The 13,302-nt window shown below is 41.5% G+C and overlaps 1 protein-coding gene across 8 annotated transcripts in view; it reads right to left on the bottom strand.

The window, feature by feature from the left end:
* The window catches only part of tns1b (tensin 1b), a 362,081-nt gene extending 354,142 nt beyond the window's left edge, over positions 1–7,939 (bottom strand). For 6 of the 8 annotated variants that reach the window (XM_061918387.1, XM_061918396.1, XM_061918397.1 and 3 more), the window contains exon 1: positions 7,712–7,939. In XM_061918387.1, the coding sequence (XP_061774371.1) occupies positions 7,712–7,810 (99 nt within the window). In that variant the 5' untranslated portion in view covers positions 7,811–7,939. The remainder of the gene's footprint in view (positions 1–7,711) is intronic. The other 2 variants (XM_061918386.1, XM_061918390.1) reach the window with 2 other exon arrangements.
* Positions 7,940–13,302: the final 5,363 nt, after the last annotated feature.

Here is a 13,302-nt window from a genome sequence, read left to right as displayed (position 1 = left end):
CGGCTTGTTAGTGATTCCCAAAGCCCAAAAAAAGTCTGCGGGCTATAGAGCGTTTTCCATTCGGGCTCCAGTACTCTGGAATGCCCTCCCGGTAACAGTTCGAGATGCCACCTCAGTAGAAGCATTTAAGTCTCACCTTAAAACTCATTTGCATACTCAAGCCTTTAAATAGACTCCCTTTTTAGACCAGTTGATCTGCCGCTTCTTTTCCTTTTCTCCTATGTCCCACTCTCCCTTGTATTTGAATCGAATATGTGGTGCAATTCAGAATCGATTCTCTTTTTTTTTTCTTTTTTTTTTTTAAATCAATCCAACAAAGCAATACACAGCAATACCATAACAATGCAATCCAATTCCAAAACCAAACCTAACCCAGCAACACTCAGAACTGCAATAAACAGAGCAATTGAGAGGAGACACAAACACAACACAGAACAAACCAAAAGTAGTGAAAAAAATGAATATTATCAACAACAGTATCAATATTAGTTATAATTTCAGCAAAGCAGTGATTAAAAATCCCTCATTGACATTATCATTAGACATTTATAAAAATCAAAAAAAACAACAACAGTGTCACAGTGGCTTACACTTGCATCGCATCTCATAAGCTTGACAACACTCTGTGTCCAATGTTTTCACAAAGATACAATAAGTCGTATTTTTGGTTCGTTCAATAGTTAAAACAAATTTATATTTTTGAAATCAGTTGATAAAACATTGTCCTTTACAATTATAAAAGCTTTTTAAAAAAAAATCTACTACTCTGCTAGCATTTCAGCAGACTGGGGTAGATCCTGCTGAAATCCTATGTATTGAATAATGAATACAGAATTGTTTTGAATCGGAAAAATATCATTTTTGAATAGAGAATCGCGTTGAATCTAAAAAAATCTATATATTATCGAATCGTGACCACAAGAATCGATATTGAATCGAATCGTGGGACACCCAAAGATTCGCAGCCCTAATATATATATATATATATATATATATATGTGTGTGTGTATACATACATATAGGTATATATAAATACATATATATATATATATATATATATATATATATATATATATATATATATACATAAATACATATATATACACATAAATATATATATATGTATATCTATAGACAGTATGGACATAGTATACAGTATATATACAGTACATACATATATACAGTACATACACATACATATATATATATACATGTATATATATATATATATACATATATACACATACATATATATGTATATATATATATATATATATATATATATATATATATATATATATATATATATATATATACATACACACACACATATATATACACATATATGTTTGTATTACCCTCTGCATTCGACCCATCCCCTTGTTCCACCCCCTGGGAGGTGAGGAGAGCAGTGAGCAGCAGCAGTGGCCACGCCCGGGAATAATTTTTGGTGATTTAACCCCCAATTTCAACCCGTGATGCTGAGTGCCAAGCAGGGAGGTAATGGGTCCCATTTTTATAGTCTTTGGTATGACTCGGCCAGGGTTTGAACTCACAAACGACCGATAAACAAGAGATATTCACTAAAAAACATAGTTTTAGTTACTAGAAACATAGATTCTGTGCGTCTGTGCAACGTTTTCTTGTTTTTGCTGTAATTTGCATCACAACTGCTGTAACGACTACACTGTAACTACAACTAAAAACAAATGTAAAATTGTCCGTCCCTTAATTCCCATTTAAGTCTCAGATTGATTTTTTTGGACTTACACTTTTTTTTTTTTCCATAAAAGAATGTGGTGCCTTGAGAGTTATTTTCCATCCTATATTAGATTCCAGTGAATTGCTGTGGGGAGACAGTGTGTCCTCTTTGCTGTGTCTCTGAGGAGGTCTATCATTTCACTCCCTACCTGCCGGCACTGACCCACACCCAAGCCACGGAACAAGACCCTCTCTGTGTGCTTTTTCTGCCCAAATGTGTGCTTGACCTGGGAGAGGCTTGTGACGCTCCAGCAAAGTGAGCTCCTGTCATTTTAGCTTATATACATATATATATATATATATATATATATATATATATATTATATATATATATATATATATATATGTATATATATATATACAGTAGGGCAAAAAAGTATTTAGTCAGCCACCGATTGTGCAAGTTCTCCCACTTAAAATGATGACAGAGGTCTGTCATTTTCATCATAGATACACTTCAACTGTGAGAGACAGAATGTGGAAAAAAAATCCAGGATTTCACATTGTAGGAATTTTAAAGAATTTATTTGTAAATTATGGTGGAAAATAAGTATTTGGTCGACCATTCAAAGCTCTCACTGATGGAAGGAGGTTTGGGCTCAAAATCTCACGATACATGGCCCCATTCATTCTTTCTTTAACACGGATAAATCGTCCTGTCCCCTTAGCAGAAAAACAGCCCCAAAGAATGATGTTTCCACCCCCATGCTTCACAGTAGGTATGGTGTTCTTGGGATGCAACTCAGTATTCTTCTTCCTCCAAACACGACGAGTTGAGTTTATACCAAAATGGATACATGGATGATACAGCAGAGGATTGGGAGAATGTCATGTGGTCAGATGAAACCAAAATAGAACTCGTCGTGTTTGGAGGAAGAAGAATACTGAGTTGCATCACAAGAACACCATACCTACTGTGAAGCATGGAGGTGGAAACATCATTCTTTGGGGCTGTTTTTCTGCTAAGGGGACAGGACGATTGATCCGTGTTAAGGAAAGAATGAATGGGGCCATGTATCGTGAGATTTTGAGCCAAAACCTCCTTCCATCAGTGAGAGCTTTGAATGGTTGACCAAATACTTGTTTTCCACCATAATTTACAAATGAATTCTTTAAAATTCCTACAATGTGAATTCCTGGATTTTTTTTTCACATTCTGTCTCTCACAGTTGAAGTGTACCTATGATGAAACTTACAGACCTCTGTCATCTTTTTAAGTGGGAGAACTTGCACAATCGCTGGCTGACTAAATACTTTTTTGCCCCAATGTGTGTGTATATATATATATATATACACACAAAATAGATATCCTTTTTTTACTACGCTTTGAACCTTGCGGATAATAAAATGGTGTGGCTAATTCATGGATTTTTTTTTTCTCTGACGGCCATAAAGTAAAAATTTTCATAAAACAAATGCAAAATAACTTACATGTTGTGTTATTGTTTGTGCTATGGCGTTCTCTTTTGGACGAGTTCGCGCACTCTGATTTGCCTTCAAGTTTTTCCTGTGGTTTAAAGCTTTGAACCGGAAGTAGAAGTGTTTGAGATTACAACTTAAACATTTCTTATTTACTAAACCGTCCTATGTGTGATGTCCGTGGGACTTTTTTTTCATGCATATTTGTACGTGCTATCGTTACGTAATGAAGCTAGGGTCGTTAGCATGAGCTAATATGCTAACACGTTCTGTGTTTGGCATTCTTTTTGGATTGTCCCAGTTTCACAAATTCCTAAAAAAAAAAAAACTTGAGGGTTATGTAAAATAATGCGGAAAACCACATTACTGATAAAATAAGACGACAGACATAAATAATGTGGCCCAACACTTAGCATTATGTGGGAGGCCACAATAAATGATGTGATGGTCCAAATCTGTCCCTTAGGACTTGAGTTTGACACGGGTGCTGTACAGCATCCTACACAAACAATATGTCCCCATGGTAGAAAACAACGCCAGGCCCAAGTGTGCTATTATAAAATGCATATTTGTCCTAAAGGCCATTCAAGAACCCTCATGTGTGTTTTCTTAAGCATGAGGGGTTTCCTTTCCGGCAGATTCTTATCACTCTTTCATGTTCGGCTCACAGGTCAACCTGAGCAAACTCCGTGTTTCTGCATCCGGAACATAAAAGCAAATAAATGCTCAAGTGTTTAAGACCGGAGGCATATCTGTCTGCACCTGAGCACACCTGACACAAACATCAACAACACCCGCCGTGCACGTAAACACAAGGCTTGGCACTCCTTTGGGGAAGATAAATAAACACCAGCTCAGAAATATTCATCATGTGTGTGCAGAAACTTCACACACTCACTCGCTCATTTTTCAGGTACAAACTCCAGAGCGTCAAATATTTTGGTTCTTGACACGTGTTACCACGTTTGGATGCTAGTTCTTTTTTTAATCAAATGTTGTGGGTACTCACCTCAGTCATATTTTGTTGCCTGATGCATGTTAGCATTTTAAACACATTTTTCAGGTCCAAAGTCCAAAGTAATATATTTTGGTACTTGACGCATGTTACAGTTAGCATTGTGGCATGCTAACATTAGCTTTTTTTTATTCTAATTTGGCAGTTATACGCAGCGAGTAAGCGACGATTTCCCCATTAATTTAAGCAAGGATGAAAGATTCTTGGATGAGGAAAGTGACAGTGAAGGACTAGAAAGAAAAAAAAAAGACGAGGGCAGTGGGAGCGATTCAGATGTTATTAGACACATTTACTAGGATAATTCTGGAAAATCCCTTATCTGCTTATTGTATTACTAGTGTTTTAGTGAGTTTATATGGTCGTACATGAAAGTCGGAGGGGTGGGGCCACGGGTGTGGTGACCGCCAGAGTCTCCGAGGGAAGCCACGTTTCTCGACGAGGCGAAGGCAGCCGGGCTGAGATTTATTTTTTTCCCCTCCTCCGCGGTGAAAGCATCCGACGGTCAAGGGCGGCCGGTGGAAGGAGGCAAGAGAGTCCGCAGCTGCAGGTGGCACGACGGAAGCTCTCCGCTAATGTCTACGGTAGGAGCCGACTTATTACCACCATTTTCTCACCGAAACCTGCCGGTTGACATGTGGTGGGGAACCATGTTCGCTTGACCACTCTGTTCAAAGTTTCGCCGTCAGCTTTCGGGAATGTAAACAAGGAAACACCGGCTGTGTTTGTGCTGCTAAAGCGGCCGCAATACACCGCTTCCCGCCTACATCTTTCTTCTTTGACGTCTCCATTATTAATTGAACAAATTGCAAAAGATTCAGCAACACAGATGTCCAGAATACTGTGGAATTATGCGATTAAAGTAGACGATCGGGGCTGGAACAAAATATCCGCTGCAATCTGTGACGTCACACGCACGCGTCTTCATACCATTTTCAGCAAGATACTTCACGCAAAATTTAAAATTGCAATTTAGTAAACTAAAAAGGCCTTATTGGCATGTGTTGCAATGTTAATATTTCATCATTGATATATAAACTATCAGACTGCGTGGTCGCTAGTAGTGGGTTTCAGTAGGCCTTTAACACCACAAAGAGGCAAGTCCATAAAAATAGGTTACACTTTTTTTTTAGCTCATTTAGTTGATATTTGTGTTACTTGACTCTATCTAGTAGGGCTGCGTATCTAGTAGGGCTGCGAATCTTTGGGTGTCCCACGATTCGATTCAATATCGATTCTCGGGGTTGCAATTCGTTAATATATCGATTTTTTTCGATTCAACGCGATTCTCGATTCAAAAACGATATTTTTCCGATTTAAAATGATTCTGTATTCATTCAATATATAGGATTTCAGCAGGATCTACCCCAGTCTGCTGACATGCTAGCAGAGTAGTAGATTTTTTTTAAGAAAGCTTTTATAATTGTAAAGGACAATGTTTTATCAACTGATTGCAATAATGTATTTTTTTTTTAAACTATTTAACAAACCAAAAATATGACTTATTTTATCTTGGTGAAAAGTGTGTTGTCAAGCTTATGAGATGCGATGCAAGTGTAAGCCACTGTGACACTATTGTTTTTATTTTAAATTTTTATAAATGTCTAATGATAATGTCAATGAGGGATTTTTAATCACTGCTATCATGAAATTATAACTAATATTGATACTGTTGTTGATAATATTCATTTTTGTTTCACTACTTTTGGTTTGTTCTGTGTCGTGTTTGTGTCTCCTCTCAATTGCTCTGTTTTTTGCAGTGTTGCTGGGTCAGGTTTGGTTTTGGAATTGGATCGCATTGTTGTGGTATTGCTGTGTAGTGGTTTGTTGGATTGATTAAAAAATAAAAATTAAAAAATTAAAAGGAGTTCAAGTACCTAGGAGTCTTGTTCACGAGTGAGGGAAGAGTGGATCGTTAGATCGACAGGCGGATCGGTGCGGCGTCTTCAGTAATGCGGACGTTGTACCGATCCGTTGTGGTGAAGAAGGAGCTGAGCCGGAAGGCAAAGCTCTCAATTTACCGGTCGATCTACGTTCCCATCCTCACCTACGGTCATGAGCTTTGGGTCATGACCGAAAGGATAAGATCACGGGTACAAGTGGCCGAAATAAGTTTCCTCCGCCGGGTGGCGGGGCTCTCCCTTAGACATAGGGTGAGAAGCTCTGCCATCCGGAAGGAACTCAAAGTAAAGCCGCTGCTCCTTTACATAAAGAGGAGCCAGATGAGGTGGTTCGGGCATCTGGTCAGGATGCCACCCGACCGCCTTCCTAGGGAGGTGTTTAGGGCACGTCCAACCGGTAGGAGGCCACGGGGAAGACCCAGGACACGTTGGGAAGACTATGTCTCCCGGCTGGCCTGGGAACGCCTCGGGATCCCCCGGGAAGAGCTAGACGAAGTGGCTGGGGAGAGGGTAGTCTGGGTTTCCCTGCTTAGGCTGTTGCCCCCGCGACCCGACCTCGGATAAGCGGAAGAAGATGGATGGATGGATGGATGGATAAAAAAATAAAAATAAAAAATCGATTTAAAAAAAAAAATGAGAATCGATTCTGAATAGCACAACGTATTCGAATCGATTTTTTTCCCACCCCCCTACTATCTAGCCCAGGGGTAGGGAACCTATGGCTCTAGAGCCAGAATTGGCTCTTTTGATGACTGCACCTGGTTCTCAGACAAATCTTAGCCAGGCCCCCTCCAGCTCAAACATGCACAGTTCGAAGCTTGAAAGGGAGGATTGCAGGCCGATCTGACGGCATTTAAAGTCATTTTTAAAAAACACTGCTAATCCTCCTCCTTTTCGACCGGACAACCGTGGAGAATTAGAGTAGGAACACTCCGGACGCAGAAGTTCGTTAAGAGGGGCGGACTAACCGGCTCTCAGCCATGTTTCCGTCACACAGAGGAAGTCAAGTCCGCCGCCCGCGGGAAGTGAAGAAATCCGTTTTGTTTGTCAAAGATCTTGCGTTCACAAGACCGAACCTGGCGGCGGCCAGCAGGTTCAAGGGCGCAGCTAATTTGGTTTCTACAGCACCTGTTCAAATAGTCGGATTAATGGTAAGAAGTATTTTATTTATTTTTGGTTTAGCCTCAGAATAACAATGTTGTTAAAAGGAATAAGAGACGTATTATACTCTAAAATGTTGATATTTCTTAAAAAGCACGCAAGTAGTTGTATTCAGTGTTTAAAAAAATATATATATATATATATATGGCTCTCACGGAAATACTTTTATAAATATTTGGCTTGTATGAATCTCTCAGCTAAAAAGGTTCCCGACCCCTGATCTAGCCAGTGTGCTAACTAGCTAAATTTTATTTTGTAGTTCTCTTCGAAAGGAATGGTTTTGAAGGTGAAAACTACCAAAATGGCCGCCACATCCTTTCGATTTGTCAGTTTTTGGCGCTAAGTGGAAAAAGTTTGGGGCTGTTGCTTGTTTACATTCTTTAATAATACTAGTAGTGTTGCTCAAGTTTTTTCATGTTTTTTTTGTTTTTTTTAATGGAATAAATCTCGGACTCACCTTGATAAAGCCGCACTTCTCCTCCTCCTCCTGCTGGTGACGATCAGGCATCAGCAGGAAGTCTTCTTCACAGCACATGAGGCTCACAGTGATTCCCATCCGAGCGGAAACGCGGCGCGCGGATCCAAACCCATTCACGGAAAGTTCCCCCTCCAATTAAAAGGAAATTTGCGCTTTTGGGTGACGCCGAACTACGTCGCTGCGAGTCCCGCACTTGTCTCGGAGGTGAAGCCCCTCGCTGTCAACTTTGGATGGTCGACCCCAGGTAGTCGTGGGTGGGCGGGGTCCCAGCCGTATGTCGACACTGCCGATACCAAGTGTCCGTATCGGGTCGAGAAAAACCGCTTCAGCGTCGATATTTGTCAAGTTCTTGTCGACAGGCACTTCTCAGACTTATTTAACGTCGAAGGATTATGCTGACAAAATGTAATAAATATTTAAATACATACGTCAAGGGGGGTGATTATGTATGTATGTATTATATTACTCTTCAAAATAAAATGGTGAATTAAATTGAATTAATTAAATCATTAAATGAATTATTAATGAAATCCTGAAATGGTTAATTTAGCCATGAAATAAATATTTAAATCACCGCGTCATTTTATGTGGCCTGCCGCCTCATTTAAAGTGAACTGCCACTTCATTTTTTATGTGATTAGCATACTTGCCAACCCTCCCGGATTTTCCATCCATCCATCCATCTTCTTCCGCTTATCTGAGGTTGGGTCGCGGGGGCAACAGCCTAAGCAGGGAAACCCAGACTTCCCTCTCCCCAGCCACTTCGTCCAGCTCTTCCCGGGGGATCCCGAGGCGTTCCCAGGCCAGCCGGGAGACATAGTCTTCCCAACGTGTCCTGGGTCTTCCCCGTGGCCTCCTACCGGTTGGATGTGCCCTAAACACCTCCCTAGGGAGGCGTTCGGGTGGCATCCCGACCAGATGCCCGAACCACCTCATCTGGCTCCTCTCGATGTGAAGGAGCAGCGGTTTTACTTTGAGTTCCTCCCGGATGGCAGAGCTTCTCGCCCTATGTCTAAGGGAGAGACCCGCCACACGGCGGAGGAAACTCATTTCGGCCGCTTGTACCCGTGATCTTATCCTTTCGGTCATGACCCAAAGCTCATGACCATAGGTGAGGATGGGAACGTAGATCGACCGGTAAATTGAGAGCTTTGCCTTCCGGCTCAGCTCCTTCTTCACCACAACGGATCGGTACAACGTCCGCATTACTGAAGACGCCGCACCGATCCGCCTGTTGATCTCACGATCCACTCTTCCCTCACTCGTGAACAAGACTCCTAGGTACTTGAACTCCTCCACTTGGGACTCCCGAAATTCAGCACCTCTCCCGAAAACCTCCCGGAAGAAATTTTCTCCCGAAAATCTCCTGAAATTCAGCCGGAGCTGGAGGCCACGCCCCCTCCAGCTCAAACATGCACAGTTCGAAGCTGGAAAGGAAGGATTGCAGACCGATCTGACGGCATTCAAAGTAATTTTTTTAAAAACGACTGCTAATCCTCCTCCTTTTTGACCGGACAACCGTGGAGAATTAAAGTAGGAACACTCCGGACGCAGAAGTTCGTTAAGAGGGGCGGACTCGCCGGCTCTCAGCCATGTTTCCGTCACACAGAGGAAGTCAAGTCCGCCGCCCGCGGGAAGTGAAGAAATCCTTGAGGATAAACGTTTTGTTTGTCAAAGATCTTGCGTTCACAAGACCGAACCTGGCGGCGGCCAGCAGGTCCAAGGGCGCAGCTAATCCAGGTCGGGCCCGACACAGAGCTGATAGCCAGAGACAGCAGGGCAAAGCATATACTGGCACCATCTTCTGGAAACTCGGAAGTGACGTTACTCAAATAGTGAAAGGTAAGTGTTTTTTTTTTTTTAGTAACCAGCAAGGACAATACAGTTAGTAGAACAACAGTGTTTTTTTTTACTGTGTATTTGATAGGTGCCGTCTGAAATTCAACTATTTATTTTATTTATATATATATATATATATATATATATATATATATATAAATATATATATATATATATATAGAATAAAATAAATATATATAGCTAGAATTCGCTGAAATTTAAGTATTTCATACATAAATATATACACATAAGTGTATATATATGTGTATATATATTAATTACAGCCAAAATAAAAAATATTGGCTGTAAATATACTCTCCTCTTAACCACGACCAACCCCAACCACGCCCCCAAACCACGCCTCTGCCCCACCCCCACCTCCCGAAATCAGAGGTCTCAAGGTTGGCAAGTATGGTGATTAGGCGACATTATTTTATGTGACATGCCGTTTCATTTTATGTGGCCTGCCTCATTATTTTATGTGGTTCATTTTTTGTGGCCTGCCTCATTATTTTATGTGGTCCTGCCGTAATATTTCAAGTGGCCCACCTCAATATTTTATGTCCGCCGCATCATTTTATGTAATATGCCTCGTCATTCAAAGTGGCCTGCCACATCATTTTAGGTGGTCGTGTCACAATATTTCATGTGGCTCCCTGCAATACTTTATATCCATCGCATCTTTTAAAGTGGCCCAGCTCGTCATTTTATGTGACATGCCGCGGCATTTTTTGTAGCCCGCCACATTGTTTATGTGGTCCTGCCGCTGTATTTCAAATGGCCCGCCGCGATATTTTATGTCCACCGATTAATTTAAAGTGGCCCACCTCGTCATTTTATGTGACCTGCCACATCGTTTTATGTGGTCCCCTCGAAATATTTAATGTTTGGTTCCGCCCCGATATTTCTTGGGGATCGCCCGCAATACTTTATGTCAATCGCCTCATTTAAAGTGGCCCACCTCGGCATTTTGTGCGACATGCCGTTTCATTGTGTGTGGCCTGCAGCATTATTTTACGTGGTCCTGCCGCGATATTTCTAATGGCCCACCACATCATTTAAATTGGCCCACCGCATAATTTTATGTGATATTCCACTTCATTAAATCTGGCCTACTACATCGTTTTATGTGGTCCTGCCGCTATATTTCATGTTTGGTTCCACCACAATATTCCATGTGGCTCCCTGCAATACTTTGTCCATCGCATCATTTAAAGTGGCCCACCTCGTAATTTTATGTGACCTGCCACATCGTTTTATGTGGTCTCGTCGAAATATTTTATGTTTGGTTCCACCCCAATATTTCTTGTGGCTTTCTGCAATACTTTATTTCCATCGTATCATTTAATGTTGCCCACCTCGGCATTTTATGCGACATGCCGTTTCATTGTAAGTGGCCTGCTGCATTATTTGATGTGGTCCTGCCGCGATATTTAAATTGGCCCACCGCATAATTTTATGTGATATTCCACTTCATTAAAACTGGCCTACTACATCGTTTTATGTGGTCCTGCCGCTATATTTCATGTTTGGTTCCGCCCCAATATTCTACGTGACTCCCTGCAACTCTTTTGTCCATCGCATCATTCAATGTGGCCCACGTCGTCGTTTTATGTGACCGGCCACATCGTTTTATGTGGTACCGTCGCAATATTTCATGTTTGGTTCCGCCCCAATATTTCTTGTGGCTTGCCGCAATACTTTATTTCCATCGCATCATTTAAAGTGGCCCACCACGGCATTTTATGCGACATGCCGTTTCATTGTAAGTGGCCTGCTGCATTATTTTATGGGGTCCTGCCGCGATATTTCAAATCGCTCGCCGCATCATTTAAACTGGCACGCCGCATAATTTTATGTGATATTCCACTTCATTAAAATTGGCCTACTACATCATTTTATGTGGTCCTGCCGCTATATTTCATGTTTGGTTCCGCTCCAATATTTCAACTGGCTTGCCGCAATACTTTATTTCCATCGCCTCATTTAAAGTGGCCCACCTCGGCATTTTATGCGACATGCCGTTTCAGTGTAAGTGGCCTGCTGCATTATTTTACGTGGTCCTGCCGCAATATTTCTAATGGCCCGCCGCCTCATTTAAATTGGCCCACCGCATAATTTTATGTGATATTCCACTTCATTAAAATTGGCCTACTACATCGTTTTATGTGGTCCTGCCGCTATAGTTCATGTTTGGTTCCACCCCAATATTCCATGTGGCACCCTGCAATACTTTGTCCATCGCATCATTTAAAGTGGCCCACCTTGTAATGTTATGTGACCTGACACATCGTTTTATGTGGTTCCGCCCCAATATTTTTTGAGGCTTGCCGCAATACTTTATTTCCATCGCATCATTTAAAGTGAGCCACCACGGCATTTTATGCGACATGCCGTTTCATTGTAAGTGGCCTGCTGCATTATTTTATGGGGTCCTGCCGCGATATTTCAAATGGATCGCCGCGTCATTTAAAGTGGCACACCGCGTGATTTTATGTGATATTCCACTTCATTAAATCTGGCCTACTACAACGTTTTATGTGGTCCTGCCGCTATATTTCATGTTTGGTTTCACCCCAATATTCCATGTGGCTCCCTGCAATACTTTGTCCATCGCATCATTCAAAGTGGCCCACCTCGTAATTTTATGTGACTTGACACATCGTTTTATGTGGTTCCGCCCCAATATTTCATGTGGCTTGCCGCAATACTTTATTTCCATCGCCTCATTCAAAGTGGCCCACCTCGGCATTTTTTGCGACATGCCGTTTCATTGTAAGTGGCCTGCTGCATTATTTTACGTGGTCCTGCCGCAATATGTCAAATGGCCCGCCGCATCATTTAAAGTGGCCCACCGCATAATTTTATGTGATATTCCACTTCATTAAAATTGGCCTACTACATCGTTTTATGTGGTCCTGCCGCTATATTTCATGTTTGGTTCCGCCCCAATATTCCATGTGGCTCCCTGCAATACTTTGTCCATCGCATCATTTAAAGTGGCCCACCTCGTAATTTTATGTGACCTCACACATCGTTTTATGTGGTACCGTCGCAATATTTCATGTTTGGTTCCGCCCCAATATTTCAAGTGGCTTGCCGCAATACTTTATTTCCGTCGCATCATTTAAATTGGCCCACCTCGGCATTTTATGCGACATGCCGTTTCAGTGTAAGTGGCCTGCTGAATTATTTTATGTGGTCCTGCCGCGATATTTCAAATGGCCCGCCGCATCATTTAAATTGACCCACCGCATAATTTTATGTGATATTCCACTTCATTAAAATTGGCCTACTACATCGTTTTATGTGGTCCCGTCACAATATTTCCTGTTTGGTCCCACCCCGATATTTCAAGTGGCTTACCGCAATACTTTATTTCCATCGCATCATTTAAAGTGGCCCACCTCGGCATTTTACGCGACATGCCGTTTCATATTTTACGTGGTCCTGCCGCAATATTTCAAATGGGCCACCACATAATTTCATGTGGTATTCCACTTCATTTAAAGTGACCTACTACATCATTTTATGTGGTCCTGCCGCCATATTTCAAATGGCCCACCACGTTATTTTATGTGATATTCCACTTCATTTAAAGTGGCCTACTACATCATTTTTTGTGGTCCTTCCGCAATATTTCATGTTTGGTTCCGCCCCAATATTCCATGTGGCTCCCTGCAATACTTTGTCCATTGCATCATTTAAAGTGGCCCATAAAAGGGAATATT

Source organism: Nerophis ophidion, linkage group LG13, assembly GCF_033978795.1.
Source record: "Nerophis ophidion isolate RoL-2023_Sa linkage group LG13, RoL_Noph_v1.0, whole genome shotgun sequence".
In the NCBI taxonomy this organism is placed as follows: Eukaryota; Metazoa; Chordata; class Actinopteri; order Syngnathiformes; family Syngnathidae; genus Nerophis; species Nerophis ophidion.
Note: the sequence above shows the minus strand (reverse complement) of the source record. Positions and strands in the feature narration are given on the sequence as shown.